At 49.2% G+C, this 23,338-nt stretch overlaps 11 protein-coding genes across 11 annotated transcripts; 4 read left to right on the top strand and 7 right to left on the bottom strand.

The window, feature by feature from the left end:
- Positions 1–91: 91 nt before the first annotated feature.
- Positions 92–2,243, bottom strand: FPOAC1_004487 (uncharacterized protein; the record flags this gene model as incomplete). Its single annotated transcript, XM_044849033.1, has 3 exons — positions 92–101; positions 151–167; positions 216–2,243. 3 exons carry the CDS (start codon positions 2,241–2,243, stop codon positions 92–94), a joined length of 2,055 nt encoding a protein of 684 aa, XP_044707743.1.
- A 658-nt stretch (positions 2,244–2,901) lies between these two features.
- Positions 2,902–3,964, top strand: FPOAC1_004486 (uncharacterized protein; the record flags this gene model as incomplete). The annotated part of the gene is made up of 3 exons (XM_044849032.1): positions 2,902–2,982; positions 3,033–3,640; positions 3,697–3,964. 3 exons carry the CDS (start codon positions 2,902–2,904, stop codon positions 3,962–3,964), a joined length of 957 nt encoding a protein of 318 aa, XP_044707742.1.
- A 202-nt stretch (positions 3,965–4,166) lies between these two features.
- FPOAC1_004485 (uncharacterized protein) lies at positions 4,167–4,787 on the bottom strand (the record flags this gene model as incomplete). Its single annotated transcript, XM_044849031.1, has 2 exons — positions 4,167–4,684; positions 4,739–4,787. The coding sequence occupies 2 exons, from the start codon at positions 4,785–4,787 to the stop codon at positions 4,167–4,169; spliced, it is 567 nt and encodes a 188-aa protein (XP_044707741.1).
- A 938-nt stretch (positions 4,788–5,725) lies between these two features.
- FPOAC1_004484 (uncharacterized protein) lies at positions 5,726–7,384 on the top strand (the record flags this gene model as incomplete). The annotated part of the gene is made up of 1 exon (XM_044849030.1): positions 5,726–7,384. One exon carries the CDS (start codon positions 5,726–5,728, stop codon positions 7,382–7,384), a length of 1,659 nt encoding a protein of 552 aa, XP_044707740.1.
- Positions 7,385–7,621: 237 nt separating this feature from the next.
- Positions 7,622–10,054, bottom strand: FPOAC1_004483 (uncharacterized protein; the record flags this gene model as incomplete). Its single annotated transcript, XM_044849029.1, has 2 exons — positions 7,622–9,747; positions 9,916–10,054. The coding sequence occupies 2 exons, from the start codon at positions 10,052–10,054 to the stop codon at positions 7,622–7,624; spliced, it is 2,265 nt and encodes a 754-aa protein (XP_044707739.1).
- A 487-nt stretch (positions 10,055–10,541) lies between these two features.
- On the bottom strand, positions 10,542–12,323 carry FPOAC1_004482 (uncharacterized protein; the record flags this gene model as incomplete). The annotated part of the gene is made up of 1 exon (XM_044849028.1): positions 10,542–12,323. The coding sequence occupies one exon, from the start codon at positions 12,321–12,323 to the stop codon at positions 10,542–10,544; it is 1,782 nt and encodes a 593-aa protein (XP_044707738.1).
- A 2,141-nt stretch (positions 12,324–14,464) lies between these two features.
- Positions 14,465–15,416, top strand: FPOAC1_004481 (uncharacterized protein; the record flags this gene model as incomplete). The annotated part of the gene is made up of 3 exons (XM_044849027.1): positions 14,465–14,515; positions 14,577–15,279; positions 15,331–15,416. 3 exons carry the CDS (start codon positions 14,465–14,467, stop codon positions 15,414–15,416), a joined length of 840 nt encoding a protein of 279 aa, XP_044707737.1.
- A 354-nt stretch (positions 15,417–15,770) lies between these two features.
- Positions 15,771–16,866, bottom strand: FPOAC1_004480 (uncharacterized protein; the record flags this gene model as incomplete). Its single annotated transcript, XM_044849026.1, has 5 exons — positions 15,771–16,126; positions 16,175–16,399; positions 16,448–16,567; positions 16,617–16,743; positions 16,804–16,866. 5 exons carry the CDS (start codon positions 16,864–16,866, stop codon positions 15,771–15,773), a joined length of 891 nt encoding a protein of 296 aa, XP_044707736.1.
- A 375-nt stretch (positions 16,867–17,241) lies between these two features.
- On the top strand, positions 17,242–18,912 carry BFR2 (rRNA-processing protein bfr2; the record flags this gene model as incomplete). The annotated part of the gene is made up of 2 exons (XM_044849025.1): positions 17,242–17,302; positions 17,357–18,912. 2 exons carry the CDS (start codon positions 17,242–17,244, stop codon positions 18,910–18,912), a joined length of 1,617 nt encoding a protein of 538 aa, XP_044707735.1.
- A 57-nt stretch (positions 18,913–18,969) lies between these two features.
- Positions 18,970–19,362, bottom strand: FPOAC1_004478 (uncharacterized protein; the record flags this gene model as incomplete). Its single annotated transcript, XM_044849024.1, has 1 exon — positions 18,970–19,362. One exon carries the CDS (start codon positions 19,360–19,362, stop codon positions 18,970–18,972), a length of 393 nt encoding a protein of 130 aa, XP_044707734.1.
- Positions 19,363–20,023: 661 nt separating this feature from the next.
- On the bottom strand, positions 20,024–23,332 carry FPOAC1_004477 (uncharacterized protein; the record flags this gene model as incomplete). Its single annotated transcript, XM_044849023.1, has 6 exons — positions 20,024–20,707; positions 20,754–21,020; positions 21,072–22,083; positions 22,130–22,137; positions 22,613–22,947; positions 23,278–23,332. The coding sequence occupies 6 exons, from the start codon at positions 23,330–23,332 to the stop codon at positions 20,024–20,026; spliced, it is 2,361 nt and encodes a 786-aa protein (XP_044707733.1).
- Between the last annotated feature and the right edge of the window lie 6 nt (positions 23,333–23,338).

The raw sequence follows: 23,338 nt of genomic DNA, 5'->3' as shown, positions 1-23,338 counted from the left end.
TATATCTAAATCTCTTTCTTCAACTCCGAGGCACGCCTTGTAATCCAAAACAACCACCCTATCCGTGCGCCGGTGATGCTGTAAGCTCCAGCTATTCTGATCTAATACAGAGTTCTACACTATTATATATTCGGAGAAAGTTGATCGTACTTGACACATCGCTCGACCTGGCCGATGTTAGTATCCGCGTAGCACAAAGGTACTTCTGAACTTACATCTTCGATACTAGCCTGCATAAAACGTCTGGCTTCTAGTCCTAGCCACACAACCAACATGGAAAAGTCTCCGTGCTTGGCCATACTTGTTCCACTCTGAGCGCTAAGTTGTCGAAGAATTGGTAGCGAGCTGCTGAGTAAATCGACATCAGGGTTCAGGCTGCGACCGATACCCTCAAGAAGGAGGATACTGATAACAACATTGACAAAGTCACCTTCTAGACGGACATGGTGGTTTCGAACCATGCTGAGTACTTCTTGTAGGATGTCACCAATCTTGACGTTACCAAGGGCCAAAGTACGGCTCTTGACGCTGAGAACGAGATGTTGCATCTTGAGAGCAAAAACCTCCTTGTCCAAAACAGCATCTGGTTGGCGACAGCGCTCGCACATGAGATGGCCAGCCTTGTAACCGTCAAACTCTGCAACAGCGCGGAAAAGGTCGAGGAAATTTTCGCGATTCACAGCATTGAGCTCGGTCACCAATCCTGTATCGATAAAGATGAGCTGAGGGCGGAATCCCTCGGCATCAATTTTGGCCAATTCCTCTTCCCATGCCTTTGTATCCTTGCGATGTCGGTATGGTCGAAGCCGCTCGAGCACTTGCTCAGTGACATCCTCTGTCTCATCAGGATGGGCTTTGGTCATTGCCTTTCGTAGGCGTAGGTCTGGGTGGGCTGATTGGTAGAATCGTACCATGATATTGCCCGGATGCAAATCCGCGTGAACAAAGTTGTCAAGCAGCAGCATACGAAGGAAAGCGTCGAGACCCTCATCGGCGATATCGTGTTGGAAGACACCGCCACCGTTCTCCATGAAATCTGCTAATGGGATACCCTGGGCGTACTCCTCGATCAGAACATTACGAGTTGTGTATTCTGTGTAGGGATATGGGAACCAAGCAGTGGACCGGTCCTTGAAGTTCTTTCGGAAAGTCGCCAGGTTTGCAGCCTCGATACGAAGATCAAGCTGAAGCTTCATCATCTCTCCAAACTGAGTTACCTCATCTGGTAACGAAAGCCACTCAATAGTCGGGATAAGGTTGAGGAGCGAGGCAAAGAAGCCCATGATTCGAAGGTCTCTTCTGACCGTTCTCTCTACACGGGGATGTAGTACCTTGATTGCAACATACGATGACGGTATCCTCTGTGGTGAGCTCTTCAGGACTGTGTCAACGTTGCGCTTCACATTCTGGGCCAGAGGATATGAATCGCGTAGATCGGCTTCCTCGGGTTTAGCTAAACCAGGCCTCAGTTTGGCCTTGTAAACCTGCGCAATGGCACCGACGCCGAGGGGTTTCTCATGGAACTCTTCAAAGATCTCCTCGAAGGGAAGCCCGCCAAACGCAGCTTCAACAGTTACGCGCGTAGCATGGAGCGAATGAGCTGGCGCGTTCGAGTGGAGTTTGGACATGATCTCACACATTTCCGTTGGGAAGATATCGGTTCGTGAAGCAGCCCATTGCCCAAGCTTGATAAAGGCTGGGCCAGCTAGCTCCATCTCATTGACCAAAAAGCCATACCACCAGAGTGTCCCTGATCGCTCATTATCTCTATCGGGTTGTCGGCTTCCAATGTAAATGGCAGGGATCGTGATGATGACTGGTACGAAAATAACGACGAGCTGTAGAAAACGAAATCCAGTGCAGACAGGTTCGATAACCAACAGATCGATCAAGTATTTGATACGCTCTCCCACTCGCTCGAGGCCTCGAGAATCAGCCGGAACGCCCTTTCTCACTTCAGCTCGCGAAGCTTCGAGCATACGCTTTTCTCCGGTTTCTTGATCATTGCCGTTTTCTTGTTGCGACAATTCGACAAAAGCAGCTGTTCCTAGTGCCGCCGCACCACTGGATGCATGCAAAACTATTCTTTTCGTTGTAGGCGAAGACCATTTTGTAAATCGAGGATGGCGTGAGCTTTGTGAAGCGAATCGACGGCTAAGGATCGAGATGTTGGGCCTGACATTCGGACATGTTCGGAGGCCCGGATGCACGAAAAAGTGGCCTATGAAAGGACCAGCTCTCATCGCGACAGAGGAAATGTCTTGTTGAAGAATTGAATAGACGCGAACACTCTCATGTTAGAGAGGAGGTTAGGGAGTATCGCATTCGAGAATTGAGAAGAGAAGGTGGGATGCAGGTAGTTCGAAGGTATTAAAGAGCGACAAATACTTTTGCATGTGCTAACATTAATGATGCAACGACTTGATTGCAGGGATGCCCGCCATCCCCTGGTACAAGCTAAGGAATAGTGTTAGTGACGTCGAAGCTTCTAAATGCAAAAAGTGACGTACAAAGTACGCATTCATTATCAATCTCCTTATCGATTAACTCTTATAAGTTCAATTCTTTCTCGGGAACAACTCGGGAAAGCAGTGCGACGCTGACAAAAAGCAGGAACGTTTCTTGCTGGAGAACGGGACTTGCAAGGAAAGTGGGAAGCACTTGGCGCGGTTTGCCCCGGTCTTGCCTCTTTCGCCAACTCAAATTTTTTGATAGGCGCGATAAAGCATCCATTTTTGGGAATTTCCTGCTCATCCATTTCCCCATTCTCCAATTCTTTGATCTTGTCATCATCGCCAACGACATTTTCGATTCTTCCAAATATTGCGCTTTTGAGGCTAATACCTTTTCTCTCTTGGGCTCTTTATCAAACGATACAACAATATTTCATAACTATTTACAATGGGTTGGTTTTGGGCAGACGCAGCTCCTGCTATTGCAGTTCCCGTTGGCCATCCAGCGACTACCAACAAGGCTCCTCCAGTGCGCTCACATTCTTGAGATCCTTTGTTAATATGCTAACCACTCTACAGCCCGGTTGCCCTATGCACCAAAAGTCGGCCGACGCTTTGAATCCCGCTGCTAAACCTAAGCCCGCCCAAATCCCGTCTACTTCAGGATGCCCTGTCCCTCACGGTGCCCGAAACGAGGAGCAGCCCAAGTCTTTGATCTCTCAGCTCAACCCTCTCAACTACATGTTCCCCGATCTCTCCCAGAAGCCCGCGCCTAACCAGGAATTCGCCTTGCCGACTAGCCGAGATGAGTCAACCATTCCCAAGGGTTCTGGTGATGGCAACTGGGAGTACCCTTCGCCTCAGCAAATGTATAATGCGCTCCTGCGCAAGGGCTACACTGATACCGATATTACTGCCGTCGAGGGCATGGTTTCGGTGCACAACTTCCTCAACGAGGGCGCATGGCAGGAAATTCTTGGCTGGGAGCAACGATTTGCGCGGGGTCTCTACAAAGGCTGGCAAATCTGCAAGAGAGGAGAAGGTCATGTTCAAGAGGAGTTGAACAAGCATTGGGACGGTGTTGATACTGAGCCAAGCCTTATTCGATTCCAGGGTCGGCCCAAGGAGCTCACTCCCAAGGCTTATATGATGCAAGTCTTGGGTTGGGTTTACCCCTCCAAGTATGGGTAAGTTTCTCGTTATTTTCAGTATACCCAAGATTTCTTGTCTAACTCATTTCCAGCACCGAGCCCCCTTTCGACCGACACGACTGGTACGTCGGACGAGAGATCAACGGACAGAGGAAGGAGATTCGATACATCATCGACTACTACTCTGGTGAACCTGAGACTGACGGCGAGCCTGTTTTCTTCCTCGACGTGCGTCCCGCTGCTACTCCTCTGGGCGCAGCCGAGCGTATTATTCGCTGGAGTACCGATACTTGGTGGAAGGCCATTGGCGGCGACAGGCACGAGCAGGATCCTCAGCCTTGGTTCCGGGGCTCTTCGTAAAATCATTTCTTTGGCGCTTGGGTCACGATGAATGCCGGTGTTTCTGGGGATGTTTCTAGCGTATTTCATTCTCCTCTCTAATTGTTGTGATGGGATGTATTTTTATAACGATGGCTATGTGGGAGTCACTTGTACAAACAAACATTGGGTTGGATAAAAATTAGGGCCATTTGTATTATTATACTGCGTGTTTGCATGGCACTTAGTTCAAATTAACGGCCAATTCGTTCACTTGGTTAAGGAGAGCCTGGTCTTCTCCGGCTGCATTCTTGAGCACCTTTTCGAGCTGGTGATCCACGGTCATGCCAGGAATGTCGGACACAGCGCCTTGTGCCTGCTGAATTCGAGCAATCTGGAATTGCAGGAAGAATTTGGGCACTTTGATGGCAAGGTTTCCTCCAGCCGCCCTGATACCAGCCTCGGTAGCAAGGTAAACATTCAGCTCATTCTGAAACTTGTTGACATCGTTATCCGCCAGCGGTGATGAAGTCGCGAATTGGTCGAGAGCAAAGGCCAGAGGGGATTGACCTGATTCAGCAAAGTTGATGGAGGAAAAGGTCACGCCGTTTGAGTTCACATCAGGAACGCCGTCGATGGTGGTTCGCGAAGTGTCGCAGGTGACAGCAGAGGCCAGACCTGCGGCCCCGGAGGAGACCTCTTCAGGCAGGGCTTCGGAACCAACGATGAAGCAGGGATTCTGTCTCTTGGCCAAGTGAGGCGCTACAATGACGAGTTAGTATCGTGATGGTGATTTCTGTTAAAACGGGTGCATACCAGCGAGAGCAGATCCGGCGAAGAAGACGATGAGAGTAGGCCAATGCATTTTGAATGACAGTTTGGAAATAATACTGGTGAGAAAAGAATAAAATATAATTAACAAGTAGAAGATCCTCCAGGGATTGAAACGAATTGAAGAGATACAGACAAAGTGCGACGATATCTACTGAATCTTTGTCGAATAAACAGGAACTATTCGCCTTTTATACACTGAGACTATATGTGACCATGGTTAAGCAAAACAAGCCAAGGCATGAAATTAAATCAAGCATGATACCAAACTATAGAACCGAGTATTAAGTTTCCATCCCAATATCTAGGTATATCCGACAGGACCTGTATCATGGCTGTTGTCGTTAAGGCTGTCTGCGACACTATTCGTCCCAAACAGTACGAGCCAAGAGTTTCAAGGATCCCTGGTTTGTCGCAATACTACACACGAATTATCGACACCACGATCTAGAACATTTCTTACCGTCAATAGGGTTACATCATCCGTACTCCATCTCCCATTTAAGCTTGTCGCCGAGGCTGTCTAATGGCTGCTTCAGTCTTTGGTATACTTTCCAGATTGGGTAATGGGATCTGTAACAGAATGAGTTGACATCTCAGCGGTAACTGAGACGTCTTAGTCAACCTACCAACTCAGTTTCGTGAACCTTTACTGGTTAAATCCAAAACTTGAACGACATTCCTGTAATGAGAAAGTCCAATAGTATATTTTTCATCTGATTTTATAAACATTGTACATCAATTAATATCACATCTCTAAGATCCAATCGCCCGGATCAACGTCGCTCCATTCAACCAATCAGAGGTTGCGCTTCCTTACCAACGCTAAAAGGGTCCCTGGAACTTTTTTTCTTAGGCAAATCGCAAAAGCAAAAAGTAAAAGCTCGTCCCTTTTTTCTTTGAACGTCCATTTCAGAACGACGCTTTCTGCGTCGCACAACCTCAAATTATACCAGCAATCTCCGCTTCGCAATGTCTGCTGAAGCTGAAGCTGCTTCCAGCGACTACGTCCGACTTCACATTACCCCTCTCGATTCTGAACTTATCAAAGTCGTCCTGTCAGCGTCTGTAGCTCCCAAGGCGCGAAACATTTCTTACCACACGATTGACACATTTCCCGAGCGCCGCTACGGTTACGTCGAACTACCGACCATGGAGGCTGATAAATTGAAGAAGAAGCTTAACGGCGCTACGCTCAAGGGTACCAAGGTCAAGATTGAAAAGGCCCGGCCAGAGAAAAAGATTGAGCCTACTGCCGAGCTTGACAAGGCAGATGAGGAGCAGGAGAAGAAGCACAAGAAGACAAAGGAGTCAAAAGAAGAGAAGAGAAAACGAAAACGTAACCCCGAAATTCTTGAGGGTGTCGCTCTGACGGATCGCAAAGTTAAGAGAGGCTGGACAGAACCCGCCGACCAAAGAAGGAAAAAGAGCAAGCAAGATAAAGAAAAGGAAAAGGATGGCAAGTACACAGAAAAGAAGAAGCGCCTAAAGTCAAAGTACACAGAAGGAGATGAGTGTTTGCTCAAGACAAAGGTTCCTCCTAACCTCATGTCCACTCTCCACGAGGATGATCAGCCCCGGAAGCGCAAGAAGAAGGGCAAGGATCGCGAGGTGGTTATTCACGAATTTGAAAAGACGACAAAGTTTCCGAGCTTCTTGAAGAACTCTGCCGACGGCGAAGCCAGCACGACGACTGAGTACGTGGAGGGCAAAGGCTGGGTGGACGAGGAGGGTAATGTGGTTGAGACTGTTAAGGAGAAGAAGAAGGTCTGCGAGCCTGCACCCAAGAAGAAAAAGGTCAAGAAGGCTACGCCTCCTCCAGAGTCAGATGACGAGACTAGCGACAGTGGCACGAGCAGCAGCGGCTCATCTTCAGACGAGGATGAGGATGAGAGTGAGGACGAAATGGAGGTCGATGCTAAAGTAGAGGAGAAGAAGGAGGAAAAGACCTCCAAGGAAACCCCCCAAAAAGATGACGAGTCTTCCTCCGACGAGTCCTCCGACGAAGAATCTCCCGAACAACCTCAACAAGCAACACCTCTCTCAGCCATCAAAGCCGACGACAGCAGACCCCCCTCCCGCGATCTCACCATCAAGATACCCCCTCCTCTGACCCCCTCCACCAAGATCCATCCCCTCGAAGCCCTGTACAAACGTTCCAAGCCCGAACAAAGCGCCACCGAGACCCCAGCCAAGAAAGAAGCCGAGCCATTCAGCTTTTTCGGCGGCGGAGACGACGATGATGATATCGAGAACGAAGAGGACCAAGACCCCGCCAACCAAACGATCGCAACACCCGGACCCATGACTCCCTTTTCTCGCCAGGACTTTGAATGGCGCGGCGTTAGAAGCGCTGCTCCCACGCCTGACACGGCGCATCCCTCGCGCATGCGTAACTTTTGGCCTGAGGATGAGGAGGAGGGCGATGAAGATGCCGATATGGCGGAGCATGGATACGATGAGGAGGAAGGAGATAAGGATGCTTCTGGTCCACAGAGCTCAAGTGATTTCCAGGCTTGGTTCTGGGATAACAGACGTGATCTCAACAGATCTTGGATGAAGCGTCGCAAGACAGCAGCCAAGGAGAAGAGGCATAAGGAGAACAAGGCCAGAGCCAGCAAGGCAGTGTAGAACATATCGACGTGGTATAGCAGGTATTAATAGGACATAACGATGCATATGCGTTGATATTTTATGACCCCTCAAGATCCAACCATCTCCAGACGAGTTTGTCAAAATACGAAGCAGTTACGCATTTCGACAAAAGTCATAGGTATACCAAGTACTTGCATTCTTTCTATCAACTGAGGTTTTTAGGTATTTATGCTCTAATTGCGCTTTCCATCATCCCTCTCTCCACTGGTCGTCTCATTTGGGAGATAGATCGCGAGACGAACAATCGTTGACGCATCTGTGTGGCTCGTCATCCTCCGAACATACCCCCTCTTCATATGAGGCGACATTGACCTGACTCCCTGTTGCGGTCTTGTGTACTCTTGAGCTATCCGATATGGGCGGCTCTGGAGATCTTCCTCTTCCTGTACTGTTCCCTGAACGCACGACACTGCTCTCCTCAAAAGCATCATCTTCGGTCGTTGTACTCCTGTTTGGCCTCCGAAAATGACTTTTGTGAAAAAGCTTGTGGCTACCGTGCTTGATCTTGTTCATAAGACCAGGGCGAGGTTGGCAATCATCCACAGTCTCTTCTTCAATGTCAGCTATCAGCGTGCTGCGGCGTCTTTGAGTATCGGCATCTAGGGAAGCGCTCAGTCTTCTCTCTGCTGCGAGAGGGGTTGGCAAGTATTTATTCTTGAGTCTATGGTTGAAGGGGTTTGTATCAAAGAGTGAACCGCCGTTTGTCCGGGATGTTGGACCTATCGGGGGGTGCTCATTGGCAGGTGAGGGTACTGGTTCATGAAGGCCACTGCGGGCATCAACACCATGATGGTACAAAGTAGACGCCGCCGGTTTGTTCAAGTCTCCGCCATCTATAGATGATCTTGGCCAGTCGCTGGTCAGATCGCGGGAAAAGAGCCTCGGAAATGAGGTTATGACAGTGCCATCACTGACTCGCAACTGCTTTTCAAAGTTTTTGTTGCACATAATGTCCGCGAGGATTTCAGCTGTACTCTTTGGTGTAGTATAATGTCGCAGTGTAGGATCGCCTTGAGCTACCTTAGGATGACTCTGTCGTCGATCATCTGTACACGAACGCGAGCCTCCATGAGTGGGTGAGCAACAGTCGGACACAGTTCGACCATGCGTTTGCGAATCCGGACCATAGCCTTCAGGATAAGCCCGAGACCAAACAATTTCAGCAACGCTCCGCCGTGTGATGACTGTCGTCGTTGCATCAGATTCCGCACCACGGACTTTTGTGTGAACTTGCATGTCTGATGCGTTAATATTCGCGTAAGAGGTATTCGGCAGGTTTATGGTTGTTGCTGGATCTACTGCTGTAGGCGTAGGCATCAGGATGGTGTTCGAGTCTCCGTCTAACTTTGGTAAGGGTCGATCCTCAGAAGATTCTGTTGTAGTTCTTCTTTCGGATCGGTCGATTTGACCATTCTTGAACACTTCACTCAATACAATACTGACGACGTCGCGGATATCTTTGTCGCCAATGAGATACAGTCCTCTCGCTTCTGGGACATCACGCCCTTTGCCGTTGATGACACGCAGGTGTTCCCTCAAATGCCGGATCTTCTGAAGCCGATCACTCACTTTCCTGGCAATGCTTTGAGTTGCTTCATCGCCAGCGTACAAAGGTTCGTTCTCGCCCACTACCGCTTCGTGGGAATCTGAGCTGTCGGAATCAATGATAACTGCAGGAACGCGAGACGAGTCGACCCTCCACAATGTCTCTTGGCTCGCGTGTCTGGGCTCACCTTGATCTTTCTCCGACGCCTCAATGCAGTATGCTCGCTGTCCTGGCTCTGGCAATATGGGCTTGAAGGGAACTTTCTCAATCTTGTAGCCTTCTTGTGTATCAGCATCTTGATACATATAGTACGCAGAGCCAGTTGACCGGGGGTCGAAGATGTAGTAAGCTGGATACTCCGGTTCTGAGGTTGATCCAAGATCTTCAAAAGTGTCATCAGGATCAGCGTTAGGGTCTGGCCGAGGTGTGTCACTACCAGCAGTGGCAGCCTGCGACTCTTCTGCCATACCTTTCAGCTTGTTGTATACTGAACCCAGCTTGTATAGTCGAGTATCCGGTATTGATTGTAGGCGGTGTCTTGTCAAGGGCTGCGGTACTTGTTCTTGAGCGTCAATCAAGTCTATGCCCGACTCGAGAAAATGTGCGTTTGGTGTTGTTCCACCCGAACTGCTGGAACTAGTATCATTAGAGTGATCATCTGGGTTGAGAGCTTCGTTGCCCAAATTTCTCCAGTCTTCCGTGGCTTCTCCTTGACAATCGCCATCCGAGTGTGTAGAACTGGCACAGGAGTGAACTGAGGCCGTGTCGTCCTTTAGACACTGTATGATCTCCGCTGCGAAAACTCTTGAGGGTCTTGGGTATTCTTGCGCTTCATTGTTCTTCTAAAACATAGCCTTCTCATCTCCAAGGCTCATGAGCGTCGAGTGGGGGGCGTTGTTAGACAAGGACTCGATTTGTCCTTGGTCTTCCGCTTGTCTGTCGTATTCGTTACTGTCATCACAAGTATCAAGAGCGTGGAGAGTATTGCTACTCGTCACATCACAGGATGCGGAATACAGAACGAGGTCTGGTTGCGAGTCAGAGGTAGGGAAGAGCTTTGGGATTTTAGGGAGGCATCTTGCATCGTCATAACCCTCCATGCTGTCGAGAGAAGGATACGGTTTAGAATGAATTGGATTGTAAAAGTGACAGTAGGCAGGCAATGCGACACAAGTTGAGCAACTAGAGCATAAGATAGGTGGAATAAGTAAAAAGTATTAGCAAGATTGGGTTGTAATCAGTGAGTAGGGAAAATGTTGAAGAGACAAGTTCAGGTCGAAAGATAGGGTGCGGCCATCTTGGTAGGTTGGTCTTTCCATATTTAACTGCCTTAGGCACATTGGTGAAACTTCCACAGAAGGAAAGAGCCCAGCCTCAGAATATCAGAAAAGTTGGCCTTTACAGTTTTTGTAGTGAACGATGTAAAATATGTTTTGATTAAATGACGCTCTAAAGTCACGTCTTCGACTCATACCTTTCTATACCTATGTGCTAGCCGCGCACATTCTTATTTCCTTGATGCACCATGCGCCCCTTTCCCTTAAGTTATAAAGATGTATCCGTATCTGTATCCATACAAGCAGGCTTCTAGTCTGTGCTGGCACTCAACTCCGCGGACTTTTCCCACAAGTTCCTGAGCAGGGCAGTCGTCCCGTCTTCTTCTTCACCGCCGACAAGGCTCGATCCACTTAGTCTATCCGTCAACCTTCCGTCGTCGTCGTTTCCGTCGTAGCTCGATCCTGCACCATTGGTGCGAACCGAGGCAGCTCGCTTTGGTGTAACAGGCCGTCGAGCATCGGGCATGCTGACGTTGCGAGTGTGCTGGCGCATCATGAGATCTCCGGATCGCTTGCCGTTTGTAGAGGCCGAGTAAGGTCGTGGAATGCGCAATGACTTTTCCATACCCGGGAGATGGTTAAGACGTTCAAGTGAACGTGAGACGGGGTTTTGATACCGTCGAACGACAAGATATTCCATACCGGTTCGTTCCAAGAGCTTACCGACACGGGGATCTCGACTGTTACCGCCATCATAGCCTGGTCCGCCGACACCAATAAGTGGCGTATGGCCGACTACACCTCCAACACCACTGCCTGCTTGCCCGGGTTCAATAACAGAGCTGGCTCGTTGTAAGTTCAGCTTCTGCTGTGTCCGTGATGTCTGGGCAGTAGGCGGTGCTGTGCGTCGCGCTGCCTTGGGCGCAAGAGCGCTCACGTCGATTTCTTCCTTTGGCGTGCTGGTAGGTGGCTCTCGACGCTCTTCGCGATCGCCTTTCAAGCTGGTAACGGAGCGGGCCTTGTGAGGAGTTTCATCGTACCGAGGAAAGTCGCCTCGACGCGGTCGGTAGAAGGATCCATCACTAGTCAACCCTGAACCAACAGCCTCGACGAACCGGGATGTTAACTCATCCGTATTGCTTCCCGCAAGAGTACCCGACCCAGGGGTTTCAGCAGAAGCTGGAGCAAAGTGCCGAGGGGAGATCTGCGCTAGGTCGGCGCTCATCTGGGGTGGAGCTCCGTGGGACGGAGTGCGCTTAAGAATGCGGGATGTGAGATACTCCTTGCGATGCGCCGTCTCCCTTTCTGGGCTAGTTGAGTTTTGCTGCTCTGGTTCTTCTTGTTCCCGTTCGGCCTGCTTGTAGGCGGCAGCGTCGTTGGGTGTCACCGGTCTCGAGCGGTCGTCGGGGTGGACAGAGTGATTGCTGCTGTTGAGGGACCCCTTGCGGGAGAGATAGGGCGAGTTAGAACCGCTGGCATCAACCCATTCGTCCTCCTCGTTGCCCAAATCAAAATGCACCTGCGACTTGCCGCCAGAGGTTTGAGGCTGGTAGACAATTGTTGTACTGGATGCGCGCTTGAGTTCCGCAGATCGGGTTCTCTTGCCGATTTCCGTATGTGAGCGATTGCGCTTGAGCTTGGAGTGAGATGGGCTCTTGACGATCTTTGGTTGCGGGGAATTCTTGACCAGCTTCGTTTGTGACGCGCTTTTTACGAGATTGCCCGAGGAGGAGTCGCGCGAAGATAGCTTGGCGTCGCTGGCAGCTCGTCGATGCGAATTGGCGGCTGCGGCTGCAGCGTTTCTTTGAAGAAGCTGCTGCTGCTCGATCTGATCGGGGGTATCGGTATGACGACGGCTGAGCTTTGGTTGTTTAGGTGCAGTCTTGGAACCAGGGCCTCGGGCGTGATGCAGGTGACCAACAGTGTGCTGTCGCTGGTGATGACGAACGTGTCGGCGAGGTTGCTGATGTTGGTGTTGGCTGTGTACGCCGCTGCTCTCGCTCTGCGAATCACTCTCCTGATGGTTGAGCGGAGGTCGTTTTGATTGGCCGCCCGTGGACGATGCGCTGTCCGCATCTTTGGTGTGAGGCATGGCTGGCTGTACCTGTCGGATTGGGATGTGGAGGGGGAGGTAGGTAGGGAGGTATAATACAGCAAGTAAAGTCGTAAAGGTTGCGCACAAATTTCTCTCGGTAACGAATTGATCAAGATCGGTTTGAGGAGTCAAGAATTGCGAGTTTCGCGACGATGATCCTTTTTTTTCCCCCTTCGTTGGCTTATTTTTTGCGATTACAGTGTCAAGTTATGTTCCTCCTGGCCGGACCGAGGATCCGAGCATATGCTATCATGAGCACTGGGAAAGGGCGAATCGCGAACAGGGCAAGATATTGAGAAGAAGAAAGGTTGTAAGAAATTAATTAAAACAAAAGTCGAGTCAAGTCGTGCGTGTCGTGTCGAGTCGTGTTGTATGGAAATATGCAGCCGTCGGATCGCGAATGGTGGTAGTTCCGTTCCCGTAACCGAATATGGAGCTCCCTTTAAGTGTAGGTAGGGCTCCTCCCTTTCAGTGATGTCAATGTTAACGGATCGGCCGAGTAAAGAATTGGTGAGGTCAGGCGTGTGGAGGGGCGGAGTTTATCTCCGACGATCCCTCTGGAGTCTTTGAATCTGGGGATAATGTGATATGAGGAATTAAAAAGGGAGAATAATAGAAAAAAAGGGAGGAGAGAAAAGATGTTTGTACGCGAAGAGGAAGAATCAACTTTTTTTGACGACGTAAGGTCTAGGCGAGTAATTCTAGACCAAACCAACACAGACCAAGTAAAAAGAGCAAGGAAACCCCAGGCGAAACGAAGGGGAACAAACAAATGGCGGAGATTGAAACTAGGAACTAACTAGTGTTGCCGAGAGGAGACGAGCCAAGTGCCGGGACAAGCTTGTTTTTGTAGGGGAATCGAATGAAGTGAAGCCTTTTCGTAATAGAGACGACCGAGATTCGTTGATCTTGGAGAGGGGTGAAAGTTTAAGTTGTTTATGACTCTGACAACAGAGTAGAGCAGAGAGAGCACTAAGAGAGACGGCAGTTTATTACAGTGACGATGTTCCGTAAGAGAAAAAAAAAGGAGTCAAGTTGAGTTGGAGCTAGTGAACGAGCGAGATAATAATTAGGTAGCAGCAGTAGTCGAACAAGGTCCTTGGGGATGACGAGAATCAGACTAGCGAGTGGACTTGTTGAGAGTGTGATGAGCGAGATCAACAGAAGATAACTACCTACTACTTGCCTACCATATCTTAGTAGCGCAGGGAATAAATGACAAGTTATGTCAAAAGCAAAGAGCCGCAATCGGAACTCTCCCTCTTTGGCAATCCGAGAAGAAGGAAGACAACTTACGAAGCCTCGCATTCTGTCTTGTGGAACTTTGTCACAGAATGATAACGAGTCCCCCCCCCCCCCCCCCCCAATAGAAACTAGGTAAGAAAAAGAATGTGAGATTGGGCAAACTCACGAATGCGTCACTTGTAATACATACTGCATTAGTTACGGGACTGGCGGAGTTGGGAATTGCTAGTTGCATAGTAAATGGGGTTTGATCCGGCTTGTCTTGGCTTTTGACTTTTAACTTTTTGACTTTTTGACTTTTGTGTATGGAATCTCATCCCGGGCCGACTATAGGCGTAGCAGTGCAAGTGAAAGTTTGGAGGTGAGATGAAGACATCGTTGATCAACTTGGAGTCATGAACAAATATCAATACTGTTCATGTTGCCGCGTGTCGTCAGGTCGTGCCAAATTCAAGGTTATAATAAAAGTTTCTGTCATGTGATTCTATTTTTCTATTATTGTTCAGCTGCATGCATCTTGGTACAACATTCTTCATTCTTCAACCTCACCAAAGCTGACCAGATTCATTGAATCAGAGTTCTCTCCTAACACAACAGTTTCATAAAATCAAGTAAAAATAATAAGAATTACTGTTAATATGCCAGTAAAGTAAATATAATAACAGTTGTAACAAACTTTGAGTTGTTCAACATTTTCTTTACAACCTTCCAGAAGCTTGGCGACAAGGATAATCTGGGGGTGCCTTGCACGTGACCTTTAACTTCAATCTTCAATCTCCATTGTCCGTGTATTAACAAGCCAACCATCATATCGCCGTCTTCAACCAATCGCCATACCTACCTCGACTTTAGCCATCACTTCAACACCCCAGAACCCCGCAAATACATATACCATGTCGTCTATCGCTGAAATCGAAGGGGAAAAGAAGGCTTACCAAGAACAAGTGCGACATCTATTCCCACACCCAACGTTAGAATCCGTCATACTGACCAGTTACTCTCTAGTTCGAGATCGTTCTTGGCCAGCTCCGCGATGACCCCGACAATGTCGAACTCAAAGCATTAAAGGACGAGTTAAACAGTTTCATCGATCTTCTCAATGAACAGATTGCTGAGCTCAAGCCTGCCCAGGCTCCCAAGCCCGCTCCCAAGCAGCCATCACCACCACCCGAGCCCGAGAAGTGGTCGCGCGAGAACCACCCCGCCTTTAAGAAAGCAGCTCCGGCCGAGGAAAAGGAACAGGCTGCTCCCGCAAACTACCAGGTCAACGATACTGTTCTAGCCAAGTGGGTTTCTGGCGACAAGGGTTTTTACACAGCGCGCATCACCTCTATTACTGGTTCTTCGACGAATCCCATCTATGTCGTCAAGTTCAAGACCTACGATAACACAGAAACCCTTCAAGCTCGCGATATTCGACCCGTCTCCAACAAGCGCAAAGCCGATGGAACACCGACGTCTTCAGCACCCGCGACACCATCTGCTCCTGGGCTTGTCACTTCTGCGGGCGCAACAGTTTATCCCGATGCCAAGAAGGATGCTGAAAAGGATGGCGAGGTGAAGCCTCCCAAGCCAAAGAAGATCAAGGCCAAGAAGGAACTCGAGAAGAACAAGAATAAGTGGCAAGAGTTTAGCGCAAAGTCCAAGGGCAGCAAGACCGCAAAGAAGGACAGCATGTTCCGTACTCCCGAAGGTGTTCATGGTAGAGGTACGCAAAATTTCCGCCTGCTATACGAAAAAGATACTAACTTTCTCTCAGTTGGCTTCACGGGCTCTGGCCAAGCAATGCGCAAAGACCCCACCCGAAGCCGTCATATCTATCAAGTGAACGATGAGCTAGACTAATCAGCATTCTCTCTTGGCAGGGTACTCGGTTCGAAATGTAAAGGACATGCGGTGGGAGGCGTTTGGAAACTTCTGGACCTTTCTTGTTTGGTAACATGCCTTGCGTTTCATCATGGCAGAAGCTAACGATTCATCTTTACGGCGTTCATTCGCGTTCATTCCAGTTCTTTCCCTAATTCTAGTACGTAGGAGCGACGCGGCCTCGACCAGGCCAGCCGAGGTCAAATCAAATAGTGGTTTTTTTGAGCACATCATGTCTTACCCCCTGATCCGAATGTTTTACTAAGTGAGCTGATAGGGACATTCATTGCACATGTCTTTTTACATTTTGTTTGTGGTGAGTCGACCTGGTCATTACTTGCTGCTCAGCTCGATCTTTGGACAAATATCCTGCGCTATCTTGAGAAAGGCTTCAGCCCTCTCGCTCTCAGGTTCCGCCACTACTGTTGGCTTTCCCCTGTCCCCATCGTCTCCAATGTTGGGGTGCAGGGGAATATCTCCCAAGAAGTCGATCTTGTGCTCTTGGCATAACTTCTCCACTCTCGCGTTGGAACCAAATATGTTGGTTTCTCCGTGGCAATGAGGGCATTGGAAAAGAGACATGTTTTGCACCACGCCAAGGATATTGACGTCGACTGTTTTGAACATGTTGATACCCTTGACGGCGTCTTTGGTGGCCAAAGTATGAGGCGTAGTTACGATGACAGAGCCTATTCCCGGTTAGCAAGAGTGATTTGCTGCATGCCGTAATCAACTACCATCTAGAATGACTTGTTGCGTGATAGTCAACTGCGTGTCTCCTGTTCCTGGTGGTAGATCGAGGACGAGGACGTCAAGACCACCCCATTCGACTTCATGAAGAAGTTGTTGGATAGCCTTCATCACCATAGGACCTCTCCATACAACTGGTGCATTCTCGCCAACAAGATAGCCCATAGACATTGTCTTGACTCCATAGTTTGTAAGGGGAACCAATTGGTTATCTAGAGCATGTTAGCCATTGGTGGTAATTTCATGCTATCATCACTTACTGCTTGATAACCTTGGTTCTCCTGAGAGGTCAAACAAGGTCGGGACCGATGGGCCAAAGATGTCAGTATCTAGGATACCAGCACGGAAGCCCAGGCGAGCAAAGGCCAGGGACAGGTTTGCTATGTAGGCTTAGAAACGTTCCAATGCTTGTGATATAGTGTTGAATACCTGCAACTGTACTCTTGCCTACACCACCTTTGGCAGACGATACAGCAATAACCTTTTCAACGCCTGTGATCTTGCGACGTACTGGACGTTTACCCCAAGTTGGGGGCGTTCCAGATCGAGGGAGGCCCTGGCATTTTATATATGAGATTCAAACTCTATAAGAATGAGAATATGAGAAGCCACTCACCAGCGGGTTCTCATGTTGCAGAGCCCGGAAGCTCTGAAAGAGACGAGCTGTAGTTGCTCGCATGTTGGAAGCGATAATGGCAAATACAATCTGAAGTCTCGATAATTTATGGCTCGAGCCCCTCAATTATAAGATGCACAAATCTAAAGTCTGTCAATACCGTTTAAGAAAGAGAGATATCAGATTATCTACCTATGTCAGTAATACTGAAGACTGACTAAATAAGGTGTCATGGAACGCATGGGAATAGACTCCATGAGCTAGCGGACTCTACAGGGCACCATCCACTAATGTCAAGCTGCGACAGTTCTGCCATCCTCCACCGCCTAAAAGTTCAAGGCCGAATCTCAGAAATTTCCAACGTGGGGGCTATTGTTGTTAGTGGAAGATCTTCCATTGCAAGATTCTACAAAAAAAAGTCTAAATAACCAATTCACAATGGTTAAAGCAAAGGGTCGCGCAAAGGATTTCCAGGATCCTGATGAGCCCCTCACCAAGGGTATGTCGTAAATAACTTTTCTTTCATCTTCGCATGTTTCCTAACTATTTCAAGATTACGATCCAGAGGCCGATGCGAGCGAGCAAGGCAGCGGAAGCGAAGACAGCGAGGACGAGAATGCGGGAACTGAGCACTATGTCTCTGTCGGAAAGAGCAAGATGAGGAAGCAAGAGGGCTTGTCTCTTGGTCCCCAGTACCGTGGTTCGCGCGTCTCGCGAGATGCTCTTGAAGAAGAGAGCGCATCCGCGGACAACGACGAAGAGGAATCGGGCGACGAAGAATTCGATGACCCGGAGACCGCGGATCTTGAGCGCGATGAAGCCGAGGCCAACGACTCGGAAATCTCTAGCGACAATGCCCTTGGCGAGAGTGACGAGGAGCGCTTCAAGGATTATACTTTCCGCGCAAGCTCCAAGCCCAACAAGCCTATTTCGAAGAGAGCTACTGCTGCCGACTACATGTCTTCTTCTGACAACGAAGAAGAGGGCGCAGAGCTTGGCGGTTCCGACTCTGAGGACGAAGATATGGATGATGGTCTGGACGCTCTTGTCGATGGCGAGGAAGACTCTGATGATGAATCCGATGAGAACGATGACGAAGAGGGCTCTGGTGAAGATGAAGAGGAAGATGAAGATGATAGCGAAAGCGATGAGGAAGATTCAAAGGCCAAGGCTCAAAACGCAAAGCCCATGATGGCAGCTCTGTCTACCCGACCCGACGTCGACAAGGGTCTGGCAATTCGCCAACAGCGCAAGGCCTACGACGGACTCTTGAACATGCGAATTCGTCTTCAAAAAGCTCTCATCGCCGCCAACACCTTCGAAGCCCTCGATTCCAACCCCGAGCCCGAATCGGAGCCCTACGAGGCTGCAGAAGAGGCTGCCATCAAGCTCCTCAACACCATCAGCAGTCTCAAGGATAACTTTGGGCCATCCCACGCTGGCGAGAAGCGCAAGCGCGAGTTGGACGTGTCCATGACTACGAGTGAGATCTGGGAACAGATCCAAACTGAGGAGGGACGGGCTATCAAATTTAGGGAGGATCGTCTGGAGAAGTGGTCCCGCAAGGTGCAATCCGTCAACGTCACAGCTTCAAAGGGTCTTGAGGGACGAAACAAGACGCTCATCAGCGCTCTCAAGGATCAACTTCTCGACCCCGATAACCGCCTAGCCAAACGCTCCCGTGTCCCTCGCTCATGCGCCCCCGCGCAAGCTGCCAAGGGCGTTTCAGAGGACAACGATATCTACGACGACGCCGACTTTTACCAGGTTCTTCTCAAGGAGCTTGTCGACCAGCGAACAGTGGAGGGCTCATCAGGAGCTGGTGCCGGCGATGCCGTGCCAACAGTAGTCCTCACAGCAGCCAAGGATGTCAAGAACCGCAAGAACGTCGACCGCAAGGCCAGCAAGGGCCGCAAGATGCGCTTCACAGTTCACGAGAAGATGCAAAACTTTATGGCTCCCGAGGACCGACGCGCGTGGGAGCAGGGTGCTATTGACCGTTTCTTCGGCACGCTATTCGGTCGCAAGATGCAGCTCAACGAGAACGAGAGCGATGATGATATGGATGTTGATGTTGAAGAGGCGGGACTCAGACTGTTCAGGAACTAAAAAGGGAAACATTTTTAAAAAAGTTGTAATCGTAAAATCAACATAGACTTATTATTTTTAAGCATTGCCGAATAACCAGGTACCAAGAAACATGGTCAACAAAACAACGTGAACTCCAAGATGCACCACCGGTCCTCCAAGTGTTTTCGTAGTTGTAGCTCCCTCTTCTGTGTAGCCACTCATGCGCATATAAGCGCGATAACAAGGCCAGATATGCCAAAACGCAAAAGCAAGAGCGACATGTTGGGCGACATCGTCAAAAGGTCGACGGAGAAAGACGAGAGCGATGAGATTTGTGGCGAGAATACAGCCACCAAAGGATTGAACGATGAGAGCTGCAGCTGGAGGAAGTGGTTGAAGTTGAGTTGATGGTTTGAGGATAAAAGTGAGAGCAGCAGGAGTTTCGATGAGGGCGTGGACAAGAAAAGGGGTTGTTGCTGCAGACACCATTGTGAATCTACCGAGGATGTTGAGGTACTGGAAAAGTAATGTGTTGGTGTTGATATCTTTAAGTTATGCAAAGTTCAAGATGATCGGTTGTGGTGTTTATTGAACTCGGAGACTTACTAAGCCTGCGCTTACCCTGAGTGAGTACCGAGGCAGTAGGTTTATAGACAACTTGGCATATAGAGTTGATGGGTTCCCTAATTATCTAATTCCTATTTAGATTGATTGAAGAAACTCACTGCATTGTGTGTCTTGGATTGCGGACCTGGGAAGCATCTGCTGGCCAACTCTACTACAGAGGCTACTATACTAGTAGGTGAAACGTAGTCATTTGTTACTATTATTATACTATTCATTGCTAGATCTGCCTTGTAGCCTTCTTTTGCAATAATTTGACAAATGCATCAAATCCGATTGAGTGAAAAGGGTATTTATTATACCCAGATTGCCCCTAGTAGCGGCAAGTGAAGCGGCAACAGCTCAAATTTGAAATCTGGCTCTCGGGCCTAAGTTGTAATTTATACAGGATGATTTCGATACGGTGCCTTCCGAGTTCCCTGGAACGGGGACGCCATAAAGGGTGAGAGCCCCGTCTAATTGGATGCCAATCTCTGTAAATCTTGTTTGACGATATCATAATCATATAACTTCTCACAATGTATCTCTAATACATCTCCTTAAATTGTGGAAAGACTGTGTTGTCGATTCCAAACATGCCATTCGGTGGCTGAGATACTTCATTGTTGGGGCCTTGTCCTTGCCCATCGTTCTCGTTGTATTGAAAGCCATTCAAGCCCACATACCCTTCAAACATGCGAGACATCTCGGCCTGGATACGGGATCCGTTCTGAGCCAACGGATCTGGTGTCGCTGTTGATGATTGTTGGCCTGGTATTGAGGGTTTTCGGAACGTTTGTTGATCCATGTGACCTCGCGCAAGCCCTATCATGCCCAACGCAGCTGTTGACTGCGGATCATCCTCGGGGTTCAACCCAAATCGGGGTGCTACGTCTTTGAGCGATCGAATTGTCCGCCACAGCCGCTGTGAGGCCCAGCTCTTGGCGGAGAGATCCTTTACCAGCTCCAGGGCCATATAAAACTCCTCGCGGCAATTCGCACTGAATCGTACCGGAGCGTGAACGGAAGCAAGGAAGACGACGGCGATAGCTGACGTAAGGAACTGGTGGTAGAAGACCTGTACACGCCTGTATAGGTTTGTTGTGTTGTTCAAATGGCTGAGATAGCGGATAGTGTCTTTGGCAATGTCGACAACACGCTCTGACTGTACAGGGTGTGCCACGATGCTTGTGGCACTATGTAGGACAGGGGTATAAAGCCAGATCCGCATCTAATGATTGTCAGTTTGTATTTAAAACTATTGACAGTATACTCACTTGATTCAGGCGCAGATATGTCCAAATTCGCAACCGTTGGAGGTTATATGATGGTGTTGACGTAATGTGCTTCTCTTTGTCCCAGTTGCGAACTTTGACCTCTTCAGGGATCTGTTCATACCACTGTAGCAGCTCTTGATCGACACTTTCTAGCTCCTCGGACCGCACGTCGCGCGCAAGCACCGGACCGAAATGAGCAACCTGTCGCCACACCTTTGCGCCTATACGGGAATATGTGATCATGGCGACGAGATATGGATACTCTTCCTATTGTCTTATTAGCCAACTTGCCATACGTGGCATAAATCCATTACTAACAGGGAACGGAAGCTGTGTATCGATTTCCTCGTCTTGAACGACGAAAGGAAGGCCAGTCGCAAAAGCCCACCTTCGATCGAGAACATAGGCTGACCAAAAGCTGACCAGGGCGTTCTTTCGCTCCTCTTCGTCCTGAATCCGCATCAGGCCTGTTCTCTGATTGATGCCAAGCTCCAAGCATAATCTGGCAACATGTCCCATAACGCGCCACGCCAGAACTTCGTCGTTGGATAGGAATCGGTAGCCAGCAACAAGGGCCAGTATCGGTATGGTTCCAACATCTGCGGCTTCGGCCATGAGTTTTCGGTTAAGTACTGTTTCCATACTATCGAACAACCGGATTGCCTTGTCGCTATGCCCATGTTCTTCGACTACCAGGGCACAGCACATGATGATCTTGAGTTGTAGAGTCTTGTCGTCGTTGATGAGTTCCCTGGGGTTTTGCTGCCGAACAGATTCAAGAAAAGTTGCCATGCCCTTGGCGTGGGATATAACACTTTGAATGTTTAGCACCGGGTACATAATTCCTATTTCTTCCTCGTGTAAACGGCAAAGACGAACCATCTCGTCCTTGTCAAATTCATGGAGGGGATCCATTGGGCGCATGGACATGGCACCCGGCCCTTCGTTCAAATGCTGGTCGTCATCAGAGATACCCTTGTAGCCCATGTTGTTGATGGTGTTATTGGCAACATCCAAGCTAAAGGCCATGCTTGTAGGGCCTCGGAAAGAACCATACTTTGAACCGTCATGGCGGTTATATGAGGCAGAGCTGTGAGAGGGTGAAGGAGCAATCGTCGATGCACCATGGCTATGGGTCATTGCTCGGTCACTGACTGAAGGGAAACGAGCGGGCTCGGATTGCATGGTCTTGACTGTTTGGTGCAACCAGCCGACTTCGTCCTGGAGCCGACCAAGCTGTGCTGTTACCTGCTTGAATTCGTCCGATTCTTTGAAGCTTCCAGAACAGCAGTTGGGGGCATAAAGGCAGGCGAGATTAAGGTTGCCGCACCTTTGACATGGAGTTTCGCCGTTGCACTTTATCTTGCGCCTCTTACATTCGTTGCTGTGGTTTGTTAGTTAAAATCGTTTCCTTGGCGACGAACGTGATGTGCCGCTGTGTTACGTGCCAATGGCATCGATAAGGAAATGCAACAAGGGTTTTGTACTGACCATGCTATTGATATATACTATGATAAGGAAGACCGCGTGTTAGCCAAGTGACCTCGTAGTGTAGTGGGTTGATGTGTTGACATGGTAATGACAAGGAGAACAAGGGGGTTTATGTGGGCGACCCGGCAGCTTGGGTCTGTCCATGCGGTGCAACAAGGAAGCCGTTGTTGACGTCGGGAGACTCTTGACGTTTCGATAGGCGAATGTCGTCGAGTCCTGTGCTGACGAACCACGCCTCCATTGTTCGCCTTGGCCCTCTTCTTATCGTCTGAAAAGGTCACGTCTCACATCCATCACCCCTTGTCTCATCTGATGTTGATTCTTGGGTATCTGGGACAGGATATAGACAGTGAATGAAGTGGACTTACTCTGTTTCTTTTACTTCTCGTCTGTTTCCCAGCATTGCCTTGGCCATCATCTGTTGACTTTCTCTTATTGTTATTGGGGGCACTCGCACCGTGGGCGGAATTGTCCCCGACAGAGGCGGAACTTGGGCTGGCTTGATTATCGTAAGCAATAGCAGCACCTGCAGATGTTCCCACGGCACTTCCGGGGGTTCGGGCAGGAGTTCCACCTCTTCCGGCGCCGGAGCCGGGGCCCAGAGACGGACTTGAGGTTGGATTTAGAACCGGTACTTGGGCAAGGAATCGCAAGTCGCTTGCTTGTGTCTCAATCTGCTCCATGGTACCGAAATGACCATTTACTATGGAGGAATTATCGACAAGCGACGAATGAGAATGAGAATGAGGTGAATGTGTAAAGAGTATCTGTTCGTGCTGTAATTGAAGATGAGCGTGTTGTGTATTTGGTGTTTGAGGATATGAATAAGCCTGAGTCTGGAAATGAGTTTGAGTCTGAGGATGAATGTGAGCGTGAGCGTGAGCGCGAACTGCTAATGGTGACGCGAATTGAGCGAAGTGTCCGGGTGTCGAGTCCGGGGCTACAGCGGCTGGAACTTGTCCCTGAACGGCAGGAATGGGGTGCTGTGACCTTCGCCTATGCCAACGCCAGGTGCCACTGCTGTCGTTATTACCAGGACCGGGCGTATCAGGGTATTGACGGCCTAAAGGCGATTCCACGTGACCCATATAGTT

This window comes from Fusarium poae, chromosome 2, assembly GCF_019609905.1.
Source record: "Fusarium poae strain DAOMC 252244 chromosome 2, whole genome shotgun sequence".
In the NCBI taxonomy this organism is placed as follows: Eukaryota; Fungi; Ascomycota; class Sordariomycetes; order Hypocreales; family Nectriaceae; genus Fusarium; species Fusarium poae.
Note: the sequence above shows the minus strand (reverse complement) of the source record. Positions and strands in the feature narration are given on the sequence as shown.